The 20,849-nt window shown below is 44.6% G+C and overlaps 2 protein-coding genes across 8 annotated transcripts in view; one reads left to right on the top strand and one right to left on the bottom strand.

Annotated features, from left to right (window-relative positions):
* Nucleotides 1–11,558, top strand: part of mapta (microtubule-associated protein tau a) — a 36,438-nt gene extending 24,880 nt beyond the window's left edge. For both annotated transcript variants that reach the window (XM_040134559.1, XM_040134558.1), the window contains 5 exons: nt 240–332; nt 3,541–3,622; nt 4,442–4,548; nt 6,022–6,172; nt 7,905–11,558. In XM_040134559.1, coding sequence (XP_039990493.1) covers nt 240–332; nt 3,541–3,622; nt 4,442–4,548; nt 6,022–6,172; nt 7,905–7,909 — 438 coding nt within the window. In that variant the 3' untranslated portion in view covers nt 7,910–11,558. The remainder of the gene's footprint in view (nt 1–239; nt 333–3,540; nt 3,623–4,441; nt 4,549–6,021; nt 6,173–7,904) is intronic.
* Nucleotides 11,559–12,111: 553 nt separating this feature from the next.
* Nucleotides 12,112–20,849, bottom strand: part of LOC120794019 (KAT8 regulatory NSL complex subunit 1-like) — a 31,702-nt gene continuing 22,964 nt past the window's right edge. For 3 of the 6 annotated variants that reach the window (XM_040134553.1, XM_040134552.1, XM_040134554.1), the window contains exons 7-15: nt 19,786–19,951; nt 19,044–19,199; nt 17,927–18,145; nt 17,501–17,655; nt 16,513–16,637; nt 16,211–16,268; nt 15,364–15,476; nt 15,003–15,255; nt 12,112–13,598 (exon numbers count right to left, since the gene is read on the bottom strand). In XM_040134553.1, coding sequence (XP_039990487.1) covers nt 13,389–13,598; nt 15,003–15,255; nt 15,364–15,476; nt 16,211–16,268; nt 16,513–16,637; nt 17,501–17,655; nt 17,927–18,145; nt 19,044–19,199; nt 19,786–19,951 — 1,455 coding nt within the window. In that variant the 3' untranslated portion in view covers nt 12,112–13,388. The remainder of the gene's footprint in view (nt 13,599–15,002; nt 15,256–15,363; nt 15,477–16,210; nt 16,269–16,512; nt 16,638–17,500; nt 17,656–17,926; nt 18,146–19,043; nt 19,200–19,785; nt 19,952–20,849) is intronic. The other 3 variants (XM_040134555.1, XM_040134556.1, XM_040134557.1) reach the window with 3 other exon arrangements.

The raw sequence follows: 20,849 nt of genomic DNA, 5'->3' as shown, positions 1-20,849 counted from the left end.
CACGATATCTGTATTTTTATGCACTAAAGTCATTAGAACCCAACCACCCCAGTGGTATCACACATTTGCTTCCTCGGGCTTTTTAACAGTTTGTTGTACTGGGTGGCAGCTTTAATGAAATGGGTCAGACGTGTGTACAATTTCCTCCTTTTGGGCCGACGCCCTCCTGCAGCACTTGTTCACCGTTTCGCTTAGAACAGTCTCTAAATGGTTTTGCTTTTCTTCTCGGACCTTTGCAGGTCCAGATCCTCGACAAGAAGCTGGACTTAACTAACGTCCAATCTCGCTGCGGCTCTAAAGACAACCTTAAGCACACGCCCGGTGGAGGCAAGGTGAGACGCAGTTTGTGTTTGACTTTCACTTGTTGAACAATTGTTCTCAAATTGAAGTGCCGGACGCCTTCGTCGGAGGAAATGTTCACAGTTTTAGAAAATAAAAAAATCTAGCGTACCAGTCCTCTTCAAATAGCCTACTGCATCATTCAGATACACAGTACAGCTGTGTTGCTTGTGGTACAGAAAATCTCCTTAACGCTATTTTGGTCCTATTAACACAAGGCTGACTTCTTGTCATTACAGTAGCGTCACAGTTTGACGGTCTCACTCTCCACCTGCAGCCTCGCTGCTCTCAGCGACCCGAGGGGTAACAGTCTCTCCCCCTCAACTCTGCACTTTTCCAGGTTAAAATCCTTGAGCAGAGGGTGGACTATAGCAATGTCCAGTCTAAGTGCGGCTCCAAAGACAATGTCAAACATGTACCCGGTGGCGGCAATGTGAGTAGCTCAAGGGGTGAACTCAAACACCAGACAGTTGAGTATCTCTGCAGTTACGGTCTCCGGAACCGAAACTCTCGGTCAAACAAAAGTGGACTTTTACTCTTCAAGGTCAAAAAAAGCACTTTCAAGCACCCCCCCCCCCTCGGACAATACCAAGACACCTGCACGTCCCCACATCCACCACCCTCCCGCCGCATGTGGAGTTCATGTCTTTCTACGCAAATATCTGTATATGAATCGTGGCGATGACGCATCCTGAGCCTTAGTAATGTTAAATTATTATGTTTATTAATTTTTAAGCTTTTACTGGCTTGTATTGTTGTTCTGTGTTTTACTTCCATTGTTGGGTTAATCCTGCTCTAAGTTTTTGAACTACGGTTCCCATAATTCGGGGGGTCCAATTTGAGCCAAACTAGCTATTAGCCGTTCCTGTTAGCGGCGCACCCATGGATGTGCGGACCGTTGTCACTGGTTTATTTTGATACTGAAGAAAACGCATTGATTCTCAGGTTTCGAGAGTTACAAATCTTTCTTCTCTACGGTTTCTGAGCGGATTTACGGACGTTTATTCACTATGAGCATCGGAGAGAGTTATATCCTCAGAAGCTGCAGGTCGCACTGATCCTAAAACCGTGTGTATCATGTCTGTGTGTCCTGAGTCGGCTGAGTTATGACTCAGAGAATTGATTGATTGATTGAGATGATTTTTGAAGGAAATTGGGTCTTAATGGCCTAAAGTACCTAAATTCCATGCGCTTGTCACAGCCGATGGAGAACTTGCCTGAGAATCATCAGGTTTTTAAGTTTTCTTCAGTATCAAAATAGTCCACTGGTACTTGTCCGTACGTCCTTGGGTACATCGCACACAGGACATGCTAGTAGTTCATTCGGCATTCTTAACTCTCCAAAATGTAAATATACATGGGTTAAAAAAAAAACCCTTGCTCAACGTGTAGCCCACAGTGTCCCTCCCTGAGGCCATGGCAACATTATACTCTGTGTTTCTTGTGAAGGTTTACGTCTGTTCATATAAGTGAAAACCTTTCGCATTGAATGCAACATTTTCCAAGTGACTTAGAAACCGTAGAAAAGCATCGTTTAATTATACTCATATTTACGCTCTTTATTGACAGTATTTAGGATGGAAGGGAACGATGTTTGTGCAGGTTCTGGGCCCTAACTCGGCTCCCTTTTGTCGGTCAGATCTGGCAACACTGCTCTCAGTTCGGAAACCTCCGAGACACTTGATCTGGAGGTGGATTACGGTAATGAGCAGTCCAAAGACAACGTCAAACACGTGCCCGGTGCTGGTCATGTGAGTAACTGAGGGATCTCCTCATCCCTGCGGTTACGGTCGTCACACCGGCGCTTGTTAAAAAGACATGAAAAGTCCTTCCCTGTCCTCCTTAGTCCGCCTCAGACTCGTCCCCTCCAACAGCTAAGTTCCCTCTCCAGAAACGGTCCTCATTCGCAGCTCCGCCGATGTTGCTTTCTCCAGGATAACGGTCTTCCCCCCCTGTCGACTTTCCAGGTACAAATTCTTGATAAGAAGTTGGACTTAAGCAATGTGCAGTCCCGGTGTGGCTCCAAAGATAATATAAAACATGTACCCGGCGGTGGCAATGTGAGTAGCCGGATGAGACGCCGGCGCGTGGCCAGCTGCAGGAATGCAGCTGTTGCCCAAAGCCCCTTTTTTTCTCTGGCTTCTGCTGAACGCATCTTGACGAAGGCGCAGGACGTCAGAGTGCACGCGTCCTCCTGTCCGTGTTCAACCCCTTTTCCCCTCTGACTCTCAGGCCCGTTAACACCCATTAACAGTTTTATCACGAGACTTATAAGCAGGCATGAGCATTTCATACTGACGACCGGGGAACCGCGGGTTTGCCTCACTGCCGGCGGTTTTTCTTCCTCGCAATTTGCCGATTTCCGCCGCAGCTTTGAGCGAGCTGGGAAGGTCCGTGTCGGTGCTCGGCCCCGGGGTCGTGCTCACAGCGCATCCGCTGCCACAGCTGAGGGCGTTATGCAATGCTCATGGTCTAATGTAAGCTTGATAACTCTGTTGAATCTGTGCTTGTCGGTTTGGACTGTGTTCAGCGTTCATAAATGTTTACCACCAAAAAAGAAAAACCAGCCCCTGAACCAACATGCATGGATCCTTGTATGTGGATGTGTTGTTGTTTTTGCTCAAACTGACCTTAGGTTGCAAAAAAATATATATATATATATGTATATATCTTAGGTCTCCTACGGTAAAGGGACCAGATTGTGCCGTCAAAGCGCCCGGAGGAGGGAGACTCGACGCAGTAACAAAGAGTCTCTATCCTCGGCCGCTCCAACAAGCCGCGCCTGTAGTTGTGAGGTGACCTCAGCGCTCTGTGCTGCGGGGCCAAGGGACCGCGGCAGGGAGAGCCTGAGATGAGATCATTTTAGGCCTGCATTTGTGACGCACGGCTGAGAAACGTGGCCGCAATCCACGGTCGACGCGCAGCGGTGCGCTCTTCTGCTAAGAAAGGTTCCCAGCGCACTGGGGGACGAATAGCAGTACAAAACTTCAATCTCTAATCCGGTTCGACCTCAATAAGTGGTTTTTGATCCGTTTGCCTTCTATGAACGGAATTTTCACTCCGTCTAACCTTTAGGAGACTAACAGGCCGGTTTGTGGGATGAGCCCGTCTGTGCTTGCATGCAAAGTGAGTATAACGCGGCCTCGCTTTCTCCAAACTAAGACCCCTGTTCGTCTGCTTCCTGTTTTCCTCCCGGCACAGGTTCAAATCCTGCACAAAAAGATCGACCTGAGCAGCGTTACATCCAAATGTGGATCGAAAGACAACATCCGTCACAAACCAGGTAAAATATCATTCGTAGTATGGCGTGATTTGATATTCCAAAACACACACACACACACACACACACAAAAATCAAAAATCAAAAATCAAAACTTTAAATCTCAGGAGAAATGAAAAACAAATTCCTTTGACCAGGATGATAACCCCATGTAATTTAATCGTGCAGCTCTAGTTTTTTATCAAGGTCATTATTGACCTTTGGGATCAGTGCACGCATCAAAACACTCAAAGGCCCACTTACTAGCTTCGAAGAGCTTTCAGTCACGGAGGTCTTGGTGCAGTGGTGGAAATGAACTGCGTACATGTACTCAAGTAATTTTGAGGTACTTGTACTCGACTTGAGTATTTGGGTTATAAACTTCTTTACACTTTTTACTCCACTACATTACTTTTCAGCTTTTGGGCCTGTGACTTCTTACGTAAAACGCCGCGTCCAGTTGTGTCTGCTTGTGTCGTGTTTCGGGTGTTTACCACTGGACCAAACTAACCGGAGTAGCGGTTTGTGGGTAGTTCAGAACCAGCTCCACCTGGAGCAGCTACAACAGTAAAATGCTGCTGAAGCGCTGACGCATCCGTGTTAATGATTTTAATTCGTTTTGCTGATCATACTTGAAGGAGAGGCTCTTCCTCCTCCACTGGTCTTGTGCTCATTACAGACCTCTTAATGTTTCCTGCCTTTTCCCTTTCTCTCTGATAGAAAATAATAATTTAACGCCCCCTGCAAAAAAAAAAATCCAAACAATGTTTTACATATTTCTATGTATAGTTACTTTTTTTTTTTTCACTTATTGCCACTGGCACTACATTCTGTCTCCATTAGGTGGCGGAAATGTCGAGATCAAAAACGAGAAGGTGGAGTTCAAAGTCCAATCTAAGATCCGCTCTCTGGACAACATCGGCCACGTTCCCGGAGGTGGACAGAAAAAGGTAAAAGCCGCTCGGCTACACTCCGGGTTAAAAACCCCGGATTGCGTCCTCGTTAGCGGCCCACAAGTCGCCCTTCCTCGCGTTCCCACGTCCTGTCGGCGGCCAAAGCCTTGCCGCCACAGCTGGAGAGCTCACATCGTCCTCCGGTTTCGTTTCTCTCTCAGTGGGTGAAACACAGTCTGCAACACGGCGAGTTTTCACACCTGTCGGCAGATACCGCAACGCGCAGGTCACCTTAACCGAAACATGGAAAAAAAAACGTCTGCAACGGAGTCTTTTTCTGTCGTTTCAGCTCGGTTCGCTCAATCTTAGCGCTGTTCACAGTCTCTCTGTGCTCATCTGAGTCATTCTTAATTTCCTCAGTGAGCTCACAACAGTGAAGCTTTTCAAAAGCAGGAAGAAGTGTGGATTTTTTTTTTTTTGCCCTGGATATCGCCTCTCAGGCTCTGTCTTCTCAGGGCAGGACGCCTGCAGGCGACACTCAGGGCCTGAAACGGTCCCGTTGGATCTGACCACCAATCGCAGACGAGGCAGCGAAGGACTCGGATCTTTGTAGCGAGGATGGAAATACAACATTATTTGTCATGATAACAAAATCAAATCGTTTGAAATACTATCAGGTCTCTATCAAGCAAACTAAACAGGCAGGATCAGCGCGTAGCATTTTCTAATTTTTTGTTACATTGCCATTATTATGTGAAACGAGATGAGTTATCATCATAACTTGTTATTCCCCAGATTGATCTGAATGTCCATGAATAATAGGAAATAGGTTTAACTTGTTTTAGTTGGGCACAGATAACGAAAACAAGTTACCACCTGTTGCTGGTTCGGAAATACATGAACCTGAGGTTTGTGCTCAATACGCAGTCATGAAGGAACACAACAGTCTGATTTCAGCATCGGGCCAGAGGGACTTCTAGTGCACAGCAGCGACGTCTGACCTAAATTAGTTGGGAAAAAACAAGGCCAGCTGCTCCATCTGGTTCTAGTTCTTGGAGGGTCTTTAACCTTTGCCCCCAGGACTGCTGGGCCATGTTGCCGGACACTTCTCCGAGTGGCAGAGTCTTGTTTCCAGTGGATTTTTTTTTCCTCACCCACAAGGCGGCACACTGCCCTCGGACTTGGCAGCTGAAACGCGAAAGACGTCGGCGCCGATGTTCCACGGTCTTCGCACGCTGGCGTCCGTGTTCTCAGAGCCCGCTGGGTGGCTCTGGCTGCCCAGCGGCACCCTCCGCCCATTCCCCTGTCATCCTCTCCTCCTCCTCCTGGGTCTGTCATTATCGCTTCCGTCTTCTCCACCCGGCTGCTTTTCAGTTCACCGTGAATTATCAGTTGTTTTCTTTGCTTTGTTTTTTGATGTCATCCAGCTTATTTCATTTGGTTTTCTCATTCATTGTGTTGCATTTTGATTTCTGTTGATGCCATCACGTGTGTTTTTGCCATTCCCCTTCGGCTGGGGCTCCTCTGTAGAGGGAGAAGGGGAAGGAAGCGGAGGGGAGCACCTCAGGCAGCCCCTCAATCCCCTCCCCTGCTGTCACCCCCCCCCAGTCACCTCAGACTGTCCCTCCAGCACCCAACACACCCATCTTGATGAACCCCCTCATAAAGATTGAGGACTCCTGTAAGTACTCACGAGCTGTGTTTCACATGGTGTGCGGCTTTACTTCGGTTACTTAAAGTTATTTAAAACTCACAGCACAAATTTAGGTTCCTAAAAAATTATGTGATATATCGGCAGCCAGTGACAGTTGTGCTACGCGGCCAAAAGTACGCGGACACCCATGCTGCACGTGCATTCAGATTTTCTTCATTGGAATTAAAAAAAAAAAATAGAATCAGAATCTCGTCTTAGTAGCCAAGTCTTGGCGTCTGCTTTACAAATGTAGAATAGAAGAATAAGAATAAAAATGGAGCAAAAGTAATGCAATAAATAATAGATAATATCAATGATAACATTTACAGACAATTATGATAGTTGTGATGTGGGATATAAGGATTTAAAATGGAATATGGACTGTGCTCCGGAGGAAGAAATGAGGGGTTAGAAACATATGAAAGTGTGAAGTGCAAAGATAAGATGTAAAAAAAAGTCTAAGAACAAAAGCACACAGGGGGGTCCACATATTTTTGACCATATAGTGTATTTTAGTAGCAGCACAAATAGTACACGGTGCAACAATACAAGTGTTTTTTTTAGATTTTTTTCCATCAATATTTGCATTTCATGCTTCGTCACAACCGAAAGGCTGCAGCGCGGTAACCGTAGGGTTATATCTTAAAATGACTTCTGCGAAATCTCTGAAATCCTAAAAAAATACGTTTCAAGGAGTTGAGCGTACAGTTTCCCATCAAGCAGCAGCAGCCAGTTACGCGGGACGTTACATATTTCCCAACGAATGTGTTTAATCCAATCACAGCCCTGCAAATGTGGGACCAGGTGATGCTCCAGCGTAGAAAAACTGTACAGGTGCTGTGGAGGAACGGGGGGTTAAAGGATAATCACGTGCTGCATTTATCCATTTTCTTTGGTCTGCGCTGGCTGTGAAGAGGTCCCTTCCTAAAGTGATTCGACCTGAGTGACGGGGGCCGAACGCAGAAATGCAAGTTTAACCAAAGCCAAAATGACTCTTTAACATCCTGAGCTGGACAAATGAGCCGGGTGTCGTCCAGGGTTGGCGTCCATTGGGTACAAAATTCCCCCCTCTGCCCTGGCGCGGTTGGTTCGTTGCCCGGACAACGTCACGGCGGAGGGACTCGTTGCCCGGAAAAACCTGCGCGCGGCCTCCAGAACGAAGAGACGGCATCCGCTTGATTTGACAGAGCGAAGCCCCACATTAGCGCCGGGCGAACTTTACAACATCCAAACGTCCAAACCCTTTCCTTTAAGACATTAGTCAGTTGACTGCACAAGTTCAGTTTGGCCATGTTACAGGATCATTCCATCTCATTTCAACCCTGAGTCTTAAACACCGTCCGGGGAAACGCAAAGAGGGGACTTTGCCCCAAAATGACAAAAGATATCCACCTGATTTGACTGAAGCCTCGGTTTAGTTTCAGAGATCCCTTCACAGCCAGTACAGAGAGTAAGAATGAGCACAGCCACCAAAAATGTTTCGCTGTACGTAGGGACAAGTACTGTTTTTTGTGCAGGCTTGGTAGAAAGGGTGCCCAGCGGCTCGTTTTGGCCCCGAGGCTCCCAGTGGCACGTTTTTCCCAGTTTTTTTAATCCAACAGCCTTGACGCTAGAGCCTCATCCAGCAGACCGGCGTACATATCTGCGTCTGCGCTTGTGCTTGTAACTGTCTGACTCCTCCAGCCCGTTTGTGACCTTCACCTGTGTGATCCGACCGCAGATTGAGAGCCACAAACTGACCTTCCGTGAGACGGCCAAGGCCCGCACTGACCACGGCGCTGAGATCGTCTCCTTGGAAGACTCCCCCCACCAGCTCAGCACCGTCTCCTCCTCCGGCAGCATCAACATGACCGACTCCCCGCAGCTCTCCACACTGGCCGACCAGGTGTCCGCCTCTTTGGCCAAACAAGGCTTGTGAATGCGCCAACGCCCCCTCCTCCCCATCCACCTCCACCTCCACCTGAGAAAAAGCACGACCACGTAGAGGAGTTGTGATATGCCTTCCTCATTTTTTTCACAGGACTTTTTTAGCTACCCATCACTGTTTGTCCTTCACTAACCTTTGAAACGGTTCTCGAGCCATTACTAGTAGAGTAATGAGAAAAAAAAAACAGATTAACAAGTAGGCCAAAATGTATTTAATTCCTCTCTGTGGTCTTGGATCTCTTCATTCGCTATTGTTTCTACCTTTTGTAAGTGTCCCTTTAAGAGTTAAGAGCAGAAGTCTCCCTGTGAATCGGAGGAAATATTTTGTCTTCACACACATCCCGGTGAAACTGATTTTAAGACTTGGTTTCCTGTCACATTGACTGTAAACCCTTTTAGAAAGCTGTGTTTTTAATCTCCCCCTTCGATGGGTGTCCCCCCCCCCGGTGTTATTTTCTTGTTTCGATGAATACACAGAACATCAACCTGGAAAATGGAGGGAAACGCAGACGGTTGGGGTCCAGTTTGCGCTAAAGCGGACGGATCAGTTACAGGGTATGGTGAGGGGGTTACGCGAGGAAAACCGTTAAAAGAAGAGTAGCAAATGTCCTGTCAGGGCAGGGAAAAAATTGCTTTCAGACCTCACTGCCGTCTTTGCTTTGTGTAGTCCCGAGACACGAGCTGCACCTCCGGCTACTGTAGGTGACGGGGGCGTAACCTGGATTTTAAAAAGAAAAATACAAAAAAAACCAGAACGGCTAGAGTAGAAACTTTGGTTTGTGTTGGGCACAGTTTTATAATCGTATTCTGTGGATATATGACATGTATTTGATATGAAGAAACATTTGTATCGTGCCTGCTACTGTCAGTGTAAAATTTTATTTCTTTTTTTTGTTTTTTTTTGTTTTGTTACTGCTCTATTGTAAATGCGCTAGAGCTCGGTGTACGAGGAGGGAAAAATTAACCTTAAGGCATTAAAAGTGTAACTTTCACGGCCGAGTTATGGAGAGACGGGATGAGCTCATCAGTTCGGCTCATCGTCGATTACAGGGTTTAAACCGCTGCGCGCACTTGGAGGGTGGGTAGAATGATGTTATTCAGAAAATACAAGTCTTACAGCGAGGCTGCGCAAGTTTTGCTAAAGGGAGGCCACTAATGAGATAATGCTAAATGCTACGATTGCCATTTGGCGAAAACGCTAAGCTATTCCTAACGGTAGCGAGAGCGCAGAAGAATCGTAAAGTCGTTTGCTAACAGTCAGGCTAGCGGCTAAGCTACCGGTCACACCGGACCAAGCGAGGCTTTAGCAGCGAAGCCACTGAGCGTGTTGATGTGAGCAAAGGTTTGTTTTACTGCTCATGAATTCACCTTTTCACGTGTCGGAAGAAGACGACCGTGTCGTTCCCTCTCCCGAGAGTTTCAAGTGAACTCGACCGGAGTGAGAATGGCTGTGTTGCAAAGCGGACGGATGGACGATGGGTTGGACTTTAGCGCCGCTAAAGTGAGCAGCAAGAGAAACTTCACCGCATCGAGCTAGAGCTGTAACCGGGCGCTGAACGCACAGAAACGCAGGCTTCATCACGATGTGGCTCTCAGCTGGTTGCTTTCCCCCCAAGTTCCTGGCAAAGAAAAAGCTACACGGCATGGCCGAAATTATGTGGACACCTGAATTTTACACCCATGGGTGACTGTGAGCACCCCCATCCAAAAACATGGTCCTTAATCTGGTGCAGCAACAGCCTCCACTCTTCTGGTGTCAGGTCTTTCCACCAGAACCTAAACCTGGCTGCAGGGATTCGCTCCGCTTCAGCCACAACAGCATCGGTGGGGTCCAGCGCTGATGCTGGGTGATCAGGTCTGGCTCACAGTCCCGTTCGTCCCAAAGGCGCCGGATGGGGTTGAGGTCAGAGCTCTGGGCAGACCAGACATAGTGTTCCACACCAAACTGGTATGACCATGTCTCTACGGAGCTGGCTTTGCAAAGGGGGTCCGTCATGTTGAAAGAGGAAAATGTTTTTGCCAAAATGTTGCCACAAACTTGCGGGTGTCAACCTTATGGGCTCGCATTGTGTGAAAAATGATTTTATCTTCAGACGTATCCTGGTAAATCTCACGACAGTTAAGACTCGGTTTCCTGTAACGTTATGTTCTTAATGTTTAATGCGTTTTACCCCCTACAGTTTATTTGTTTCCTTATGTTTTTGGTTAAAATGTTGAATATCAACTTGGAAAAAACGAGGGACATGCAAACTGCTGTGGTTCAGTTTCTGCTAAAGCAGAAGATGAAGTTTGTGTATTTTCAAAACGCAGCAATGCCTACAGGATGTGACCACTTCAGCTGAATGAGTCATGTACAAGCCAGAAACAAAGATTAGAGGAAACTCAACATGATTTTATGCAGCTGAACCTTTTTTTTCTTCTGCTAATCTCTCGACCGCTCAAACTGATCTCACAAACGCTTGTTGTATGCTGACTTTTTTTTTTTTAACTGGAACTAAAGGGCCCAAACCATGAAAAACCCCAGACCAAAAGTACTCAGAAATAAAGTAAGCTGATAGGCTTGTCCACATACTTTTGGCCATATCCAACTTTTCACTTCAGGTGAACAAACGTTTACTTTTCTGTGAGGAGAACCCTTGTAATTTGCATTTAAATGAAACAAAATGCAACCAGCTGGGGATTTATTACCAGTTTGACTGAGTTCATGTGCTCAAAACAACAAATGTCCCGCTGTTGATCAATATTCCCAGTGACTCGTCAGTATTAATGAGTGAAACGACTCCTTGCATGCACCTCATGTGAGAGGCAGCCCTCTGCTTGATGCCCCCCCCCCCTCACAAAGTGGTCTCTTTGTGTATCCTGTTTATATATGCTCCCTGGATTTGGAGGGATGTACTGACTGAAAGAAAATGTGTGCGCGTGGGTGGTGCTAACCTTCCCTCACAGGTTGTGGTAAAGAGTCGGGAAGTCCCACACTTCGCCCCCGACTGTGTACGTATTTAAAACATGTACTGCCGACAGATATAAAACAGTATTTTATCTCTATGGTTGCAAAAATGTGCTACTTTACTTTAAAAGAACAGACACGTAGGACTTAAGGGTGTGCTTGCAACATTATCTGCATGCTACAGTGAATTCTCGGTTCCTTTTAGTTTCTTTTTCCCAATAGACCACGTCCGTCTCTTGTGTGTAGGACCGACACGAGTGCCGAGGGGTGGGAGTTGTTCCCGAGCGCGCGGTAGAGTTTTGCGCACGCGTGCGTCGGCGGTCCTCCTCTCCGCGCATCTCTGCACCGGAGCTGTGCGGAGAGAGAAAAACCTCATCACCTTTTCATGGTTAAGTCTGACGCTGTACAGTTGTGGAAATGTGATTGTTCTCGTTATTGTGCATTTTATCAATAACTGGTTTATGATGATTCTTGTTGCTGTATGTGTGTATTTGAAAAATAAATGCTATGAAGTCACCGTCGTCCTCAAGGAGTACAACACAACACGTGTGCACGAAATCACTCCCCATTTACTAGAGAAAGTGCTAGACGCACTGTCCACCATTTCATGTGTCCAATTTACACACTTAGTGCAATGAGTCACATTTTACAGAGGCAAGAAACAGACACCGTGATACCAACTGTGTCCAAAGTCCTCTACTATCTGCTCGTTAAAGAGTGAACTACTGACTACAGTGAATGTGTGACCGAGGGAGTTATTCAGGACAGTTTTGACACTGAAGGACTTGAGGCCAGAACAATTGCACCAAGTTAAACATAAATGTTTTAATGGTACTATTTACAAAAAAGAAAAAGAAAAAGAAAAAACAAAACAAAACAAAACAAAAAAAAAAAAACAATTCTGCTTTTTGATTAGGTTAACTGCTGCAACAATCGAACAGGTTCATCGACATCTCGCTTAACTACAAAAGAAACAAAACAGTGATTGAATGGCTGTGGCATAAAAAGAGGTGTAAAATGAAAACAACCATAGATTTTTTTTTTTTTTTTTTTTGCATAGCAATCAGGGTGGGGGAGGGGCAAGAGTGTGGTTATATGGACATTGCCAGGTGGTAGAAATAAAATCCATCTTGCAACAGAGTAGTCTGGATCTGATTAATTTGATAGTGAAACTATTAAACAGCAGAAAATATTCCCTTAAATTGAAGAACCTGAGCTCGGGGTGGCTTCTAGCTGAGAGCTGCTACATTTGAAATGTTTGCAGGAGAAAACTTGTCAAGCTGAACCAGAAAAAAGGGGGTGGGGGTGGGTAAGTGTGTTAAGTCTTTATTTAGCCACAATTTGACTTTTGTAATACAGCAATGACCGAGGAAAAGGGAGTGAAATTAGCAGATGGTACAAATTATCCCCTGTGATTTATTCCTTTTTCTTTTTTTTAATAACTGGAAATCTTACTGTGTGCTGTTGTGATAAGACTAACATTAGCATGTTTTTCAGCATGCAGCAGCGCTTTCTGTAGGGCAAGTGCTCAAGAGACAGCCCAGTCCTGTATGTCATCACCCTCTTTAAAACAGAACCGAGGGTAGAAGAGACTGTGGGGCGAGCTGGGAGCTGGACACTCTCCAAAGAGACTGTAAAGGAATGATTTTACTATTCAAAAAACACAAAGAATGTGTTGTTACGCTGGAACAGACAGAACAAATACAAATAAAACATGTCAGGAATGGAAAACAAACAAAGCAAATCAACATAACTAGACTTGGCAGTTGGAGAAGTGCTCTGGTGATTTCAGGCGACCTCTAGAGGGAGAACAAGGGGCCACATCTCAAATGTACCTGTTTATTTGGATGGGGGGGGGGTATTTTTTCTTGTTTTGTTATTTGTCACTCCACTAAAAATGTACATGGGAATTACAAGCAAACTAGTCGATAGAAAACACCCTTTGGCCATATTTTGAGGAGTCCGCTACATAGTGCGCTACAAGTGTACACGCGACATATGAAACACCACTAAGCCCCCATGTACATTGTTTAGCCTACTACAGAAATCATTTTTTGTAACGTGTTGTTTTATACTTTTTTTTTTTTTTTTTTAAACATTTATCCATTTTTTCCTGTGACAAAAACAAGTGTAGGGAAAGGCTTCTATCTCCATAATGTTCACTAAAAACTGTGAAAAGTATTAGACTGATGTTTGAATATCAAACAACAGGAACCCATTTAATATCTTATTCTGCTTTTGAGGTTCTGCTTGTTAATGCCAGAGAGGAGCGGTGGGTGGGTGGGTGGGTGCTGGGTGGGGAGGACCGGGCGACCTCAGCCTGTCAGTCATTCATCGGTGGGTGGAGGCCTTGTGTTTGGGGCCGCTGTCGTCGTCACAAGGCAGATCCATGTCGTCCGAATCCAGACGTCCGTAGGCTGTTGCTCGGCAACCTGAGATGCTACGCATTCTGGGCCTGATCTGGTGGTCGCTCTCTGCCTCGGGCTCTGGGGCCGGGTCTTCTGGCAAGGGGAAGCTGCGACGCTCCCACGGCGCTACCGTCTGAAACATCAGACAAAGTCGAAGCTTTAGCGTTTCTACATAGAGACACACAGACTTTCAACGGAAATTAAAAAAAAAAAAAACAAATCGATTTCAGTCATTTTTTTAGGCAAAAATGCCAAATACTTTCTGGCTCCAGCTTCTCCATTTTGAGGGTATGCTGCTTTTCTCTCTCATACATACGAGAGCAAACTCAAAGACTTTGGGTTTCAGACCACTGGCAGGGCGTAGTTTGCTTACGTTGCCAGCACTGTCCGTCAAATCTGATTAAACAGCCCCACAATGATGATCATTTTTCTTCTTACTGAGCCCTGCCAACTCCAGACCAGTGGGAAAACAAAGAGCAACAGTACGTCACAAGACATCTGCCATGTGATTTTTCCAAAATTGTTCAAACTTTGGCATAAGGCTGTTCATGTGGGACGCCATTGCTCAAAGGAAAGGCTGATTAAGAAAATCAAATGTTTGTGAGCAATTCACAAATACAATTCTGGCGGTTTTGAAATCGGACAATTAAAGTCACAGTCCACTCATTTTAGACTTAAAAGATCAGATAACTAGTCACAGGGATTGCTGCTCAAATGCTGGCAACTGTCTTAAAATGTCTTAAGATTTGTCCAGGATAAGAAAACGGCCCCCGCCGATGTCAAGTGGGGAGGGTTTTTTTTTTATTTTTCATTGCCCAAATTGCCCCCCTTTAATGGAGGGAAAACATTAAATTGCTGGAGTAATCCTCACAATGCTGCCAGAACTAGCAAAACTTCCCCATGTACCACAAACACAAAAGGTTTGACAAATGCGTGTTGTAACATGTTTCTGACGGACTAAATTCTAGCAAAGAGTGCCAAGACTAAACGTGGGTCTGAGATAAGAGGATGGTTACCAGACTCATTTAATCACATATGATATAAGATGTTTCCATGGTGAGTTAAAAGCTCTGTAGTTCTTGCTCTTTCAAAGAAAAAACACTGAACTATTCCCTGGTCCAGTAACAAGTCTCCAAGTGTACAAGCACATAAGAAAGAGCAATGTTAATGGTTTACAGACAGTTCGTTAATAACAAAGAATATGACGAATTTGAATTTAAAGAAACGCAGATTATATTAACCAACACGTTTTACTTTAGTGCTTTAATTTTAGACTCTTATTTTGGTGATGTCCATCAGCCATAGATTCCTTCCTGTTCAACCCTAGTTCAAACATATATTGCTTTCCACAATGACCTCCAGATTCCCAGCATTATTTCCAGGGCCACTGTTTGTTACACAGGCACCAAAATTCTCGGAGCTAAATAGATTCACAGAGACACAATAATCTCTAAGCAGTTCTACATTGGAGATGACTTTCAAACCTCTCAAATGCTGAATTAAAGACTGAGTGAACTCGAGCCATTACGGTACATACCCGTTCTTCGAAGGTGAAGTCCGGCGTTGAGCACCGCGTGTCCTCGCTGGACAGCAGCCGATGGGAGTCCCTCGAGCAGGGTGTGTGGGGGTTGGAGGTGGTGTCGGGGCTGGCTGGACTCATGGGCGACGGCACGTGGCTGTAGTCGTGGAGCATGGGGCAGTGGCCTGGGTCCGGGGATGCAGGCTGAGGGGTGGGAGGGTTGGTCCCGCACAGCAACGGCGTGGTCCGCCCGTCAACGGATTTGTAAGACCTGAGGGACAAGGTCATCCGCGGTGAGATGGAGACAAGTTTAGCTTTCACATCTGTAGTCGAAAATCGAATGTTACATGTCATTGCATGTAATAATTGTGGTAGTGACCTGCTGCCCCTCCTCTTTGCGGGAGCCAAGGCCATCCAAGTCCAGCGGGCTCGCTCCTGATCTTCATACGGCTGATGGAGCTGGATGAAGGCTGCGTCTGACAGGTCCTCCACCTACAGACATGCAAAATACCGTCAGGACCCTGACGCTGTGCTTACTTCAGTTCAGAACTGAAATCATTTCTCTGTTAATCAACTGACAGAAATTGACAAAACTCCTCTGCTTTGTCCTGCAGGGTTACAAAATCGACTGTTTCACATTTTTAATACCACAAAGAATTCAATTTAGTACTTCTTTCGTGGTCATACCAACCAAAGTATGAAAAATATCAATGAAAACCAGTAGGGAGGAGACTTCCCAAAACCTGCAGAAAGCCTGCATTGTTAAATGTGAATATTTGCTGGTTTTCTTAGTATTTTATGGCAGCAAACTTTATCTCTTTAGAGTTTGGGTTGTTGGTCAGACCCGACAAGAAATCTGAATATGCCAACTTGGACTTAAGAAAACTGGGATGGCAAAATTTTCTGACATTTTACAGATTAACCCCTGAAAATCTGCATTTAATGTTTTGTGAAAATCATTAGTTAGTTGCCGTACTTTGGTCTGAAAGGTTATTCAACTGCATTCACTATAAACAGATAACCCTCTAGGAATTCGAAATTTGACCACCAGGCGTCACTGTTCATTCACTGCCATATATTCTGAATTAAAATCTATGGAGTGCAGGTGAGATCAAGTACTTACTACATCCATACATCTCATACATTTTAAAACAGATTGATAAGAGAACTGACAGGTTTACTTTAGTGGATCTTAATGCAGGACTTAAGTGGTAGTAGACACTTACCTCCCGTTCATTCTCCTCTTCAGTTATGGGCTGGGAGAAGATGTCCACAGATCGCCAACTATGCCAAAAGACAAATAAATGACCCAGCAGTTACAAAATGCTTCACACGAACTTCAGAAACTTACAAATTGAAGATTATAAATAGACTGGGGGAAAAAAAAAACCAACAACCAGATAGTTGCCGGAAGGTTTTATACAAGCTCCTGCGTCAGACCAAACAGGCCACAGGACAAACATCCTGCTGGGCATACATGATGCTCTGTACTGACAGTGGGAGCAGTCGACGCAGTGCAGGCGTTTACCTGGGTGTGAGAATCTCTTTGTACTGCAGCTTCTCCACTCTGGTTGTTGCCGCCACAGACATGGGGATTACTATGTTGTTGATGTCAAAAGAGCTTTCACCTCGCCTCCTCTTGATGGGCTGCTGCTGGGGGTGGGGGTCAAAGAAACACGTAAACATAAGGATTACATACATAGACAGATTACAGCAAACAGTAACACACTTGTAATGCAATCCAAAACAACACTAAAAGTACGACTTCATAATTGCCTGCAGGACTAAATCAACACTTGCCTGACACAGTTTCAACAATATTCACACAATGAAAATCTTGGCTGTATTTATTTTAGGAAGAGCTGAGCCTGATTTAATATAATTCATTATTATTGTTATTTATCTGTCAATGTAGTCGCACTTTGCTTCAAAAATAGAGGTTTCCACATGTAAATGCCGAGTTTAAGTCACATCAGGAGCTCACTGCAAAAATAGTTGTTACATGTCAACAGTGTCTTGTATTAGGGTGTATTCTGGCAACCATGTTTTTTTTTTTTTTAAGCAACTTCAGTATTTCTTAGTAAGTTTGAGCCTCCCACAATAGACGTGTCAAGCCTGACACTTTACCTGTAATACTCAGGGTTTAGAGCCTTTAACACCACCGTCATCTATACTGTGCATCTTAGTCATAGTTTGATAGTAAAATCCTAACACACTGCCTCACCTGCCTGCGATCCAGGTGTCAGTAGCTAAAATCTGGTCTGGTTTATTTGATCTCCTTAGTATTCAGCACCAGAACTCAGATTATCAAAGCATTTAAAAACAAGTGTTACGAAGCATGGTGTGCGTCATGGTGCTCTGCTAGGTTTGTAGTTGAGTAAAAATAAAACCCAAAAAACAAAAAACAGAACACCTTTGGACACTTCAACCCTACAGCCAGACCTACATTAGCCAGTTCTCTATCAGCTAATGAGGCAAGCCAATAAAAAGTGAGATTTAGTCCAGTGTTTCCTTACAGGTGTGCTCGGCACGCTCTGGCTGCTCGGGCCCAGCGGTGTGGAGCTCTCTGAAGACGTGGACAGCTGGCGTGTCAGGGGGCTGTGAAGGGATGAGTGCATGTTGGCCAGAGTTGGGCAGGGGCTGCTTGAGTCCAAGAATAGTTTAGGGGAGGCTGGTGGAGAGGAGATAGATAGATTTAGATGACTGCTAAGTTTCCTTGAGCCATGGCAAACTCATCACTTTTTAAACAGCACATTTACAACTGAGGAAAAAGCGTCTGGAACCTTCAAAATGGTAGGAAAGCCAAGGAATAAATACACCTGAGTTCCATTTTTCATACCAGGGAACCTTCAATATCACATTACACAGACCTTATGATAGATGCCTCTCTCCTGCAGATAAACAACTCAGTGTCTGACCAGGGTTTTATTTATTAGACTCACTGTCAGTTCTATCCAGCGAGGGCTCTCTTAATCTCTTGCGGCTGTAGTTCTTGTCGTAGGGCCCTAAGGGGGTGGAGAGGGCCTGCAGCCGCTCAGTCTTGCACACGGCCTGGCCCTCAAGCCTGGCTGTGTTCAGCACAGCACTGCTGCTGCCCATGCTGCTATCCACTGTCCTCGGCTTCTCAGCACGGCTCTTATAGTGGCCCAGTCCTGCAACACCAGGAACCAATCACGTTTTAATGTTAGATGAGGAGTTGAGAAGTTTTCGAAGTAGACGTTTTAAATTTTAATATTTAAAAAGGATATCCATAGGGTGTCTTGCAAGCTCACAAATTCACAACATTCAACACACTGGTTATAAAATGTATGTATGTTTCATCACCAAAACAAAAGTAAAAATGAAATCTACTTTAACCCTGTAAGAATACAGATTGTCACTACGGGAGATGAGCATGTGGTTGCAACAGCACTGTAACTGTCTCTGCCCCGTGGCATTATGAAATAAAATGGTTACTGGGATGGCATTATGAAATAACAGCTGGAATTAAATTTGCAATAAACTGTTACTGTGAAATGAAGCAGGATGAAAAAAAAAACATTTCATAACAAGAAGGGCACTCAAGAGATCTCAGACCTCCACCAAGGCCAATGTCAAAGAACATACACCAGACTTCAGAGAAAAAACAATTCTAATTCATAGTAAATGATCCGGATTTGCCCCAAAATGTAAGGGGTTCTCTTCCCTGGCCCAGACCCCATCCCTCCACCAAGTTTGGTGCAAATCAGTTCAGTACTTTTTGTGTAATCTTGCCTCCTAACCTCCTCTGCAGATAATAATGAGCAGAGATTTACAAATACACCGGCTCATTTCACAATTTCACTGAAATATATTTGGTCTCCATCCGTTGGATTATTTAGTCATCGTCTCTTATTTATACATTTAATATGGAACAGTTAAGGTCTCCATAGTGAAAAATTCAATTTAGGTAATGTAATTTCAACCATTTAAGGGATACCAGAGGACCTGCAGACAGCTTTGAAATCATTACTATGTAGGCATGAGTTTTTTTTAAAGGGGTTAAAAAGAAGTCTTTGGCTCAGTTGCATTTGTACTTACTGACTGCCATAAGTGAGTTGGTGAACTTGTGCTTCTCTTTGGACGAGGACAGCTTATGTTTGAGGGAGAGCTTCTTCAGTGGTTTGCTCCTCTCCAGTGACTTGGTCTGCCACTGGCTCTTCATCACCTGCTGCAGACGTAGGCCTATACAAACGTCTGAGGGAGAAATAAACAAAGCCAAGAAGTCTTAAAACCCTAAATCACTGTGCAGCCAAGTGTGCAGAGCAAAGCTTAATATTTCAGATTTGCTGTCTGTAGTTCAACATTAGCAATTCACGACGACATGCACAATTCATAATTAGCCAGAGGCCATCTACTGTATGACCTTATACCAAACCCACTGTCGTTTTGCTGTTGTAAATACAACCTTGTTTCAATCAGTCTTGAGAGATTCATGCTCTGAATTTGATACAAAACATGACAAATCCTTAATAATGACAAAAACGGTGATCTGTGAGAACCATGCGTTGAACTGGAAATAAAAAGAAAAGACAATATTCTGAAACTCCAGGAAAAAAGTAAAACCATCGTCACTGTTTTTAACAAGAGCCTAGCACTGAATTACAACACGCTACCCATTGACAGATAGAAAAGCTTGAGTAAATGACTGAAAATGTTCTCAAAGAACTTCCTGGAGAAAAATCTCTCTACCGCCACTCCTTGTTTATCTTCCCCTCTGGACGTGAATTAGGAAATGCTGCGTAAACCAAGTTCGCCTTTGAGCTAGGAGCCCAGCACTGACCGTCAGGGAAGGAGAGGATGGGGTGGACGCCAAGATCCAGTCTTGACAGGCGCTCCAGGGTGGGCAGCTCATACTGAGGGTCTTCTTTGGGGGTGGGCCAGCCACCACACATCACACAGGTGGGGTTAACCCTGCAGTTACACTGGATACAGCTGCTTCTCTGGGCCTGTGGGTGGGCAAAAAAAGAAAAAAAGAAAAGAGGGTTAAACAAACCACGTATAACTAAGCTGTGAATATTCAGAATTCTACTCTTACATTAAAAATACTATTACATACATATCACTCAGTGAAGAATCAATGGCTTCAGAAAGATTTCCATAATTTAATGCACCACAAGACTTAAGTGAGTCACCCCAGAAAACATTTCCCTCTTTGAGGCTATTGGTGTCATGGTGACCAAGTACCTGCATTTTTCACAGGTTGCTCTATTAATTGTACTTTGTACTGAACTGCAGACAAGTTTAAAAGCTTTAAACAACTATACAGGCAAAAATCTAGTAAATCCAGCTTCAGGTTTGTCCTGGAACTATAATTGATCAGTAAAGCAGACTGAGAAGAAATTGGATTGCTTATTGTACTACAAACTGGTCTCTCTTAATGTAGGAGTGGTAAAAAGAAATCTCATTGCAGATTGGAAAATTTAAACTCTTCAATAACTTCACCTACATAACACATTTTTGTATTTAACGGCATTAAATTAACACAGTCAAACTTAAATGTCCCACAGAAATCTAGAGCACAGGGTAGTGGGGGAACAAGCATGAACAATCAGCCCATGTTTCTATTTTCCTCAACTAAAACTTGTGAGTCGTCACAAGGGTGATTACTCTTCTTTGTTGTTTGACTCTGGAGGAAGATGCCCTACTTTTTCATAAACAAGTCAGCCATCCTTTGTTTATTCAGCTATTAGGTTTACAAACCAAGGAACTAATCAGTGAGTGCAACCTAAAAGCACACACGATGTTGTCTATGAATAAAAGTCCCCTTCATTGACCTATAACGTGCAACCAAGCATTCAACATTTTCACAGCACCTTTGTACCAATTTCAGTGTCAAACCCTATT

Source organism: Xiphias gladius, chromosome 9, assembly GCF_016859285.1.
Source record: "Xiphias gladius isolate SHS-SW01 ecotype Sanya breed wild chromosome 9, ASM1685928v1, whole genome shotgun sequence".
Taxonomy (NCBI): domain Eukaryota; kingdom Metazoa; phylum Chordata; class Actinopteri; order Istiophoriformes; family Xiphiidae; genus Xiphias; species Xiphias gladius.
The sequence above is the reverse complement of the archived record's forward strand: the minus strand, read 5'-3'. Positions and strand labels throughout refer to the sequence as shown.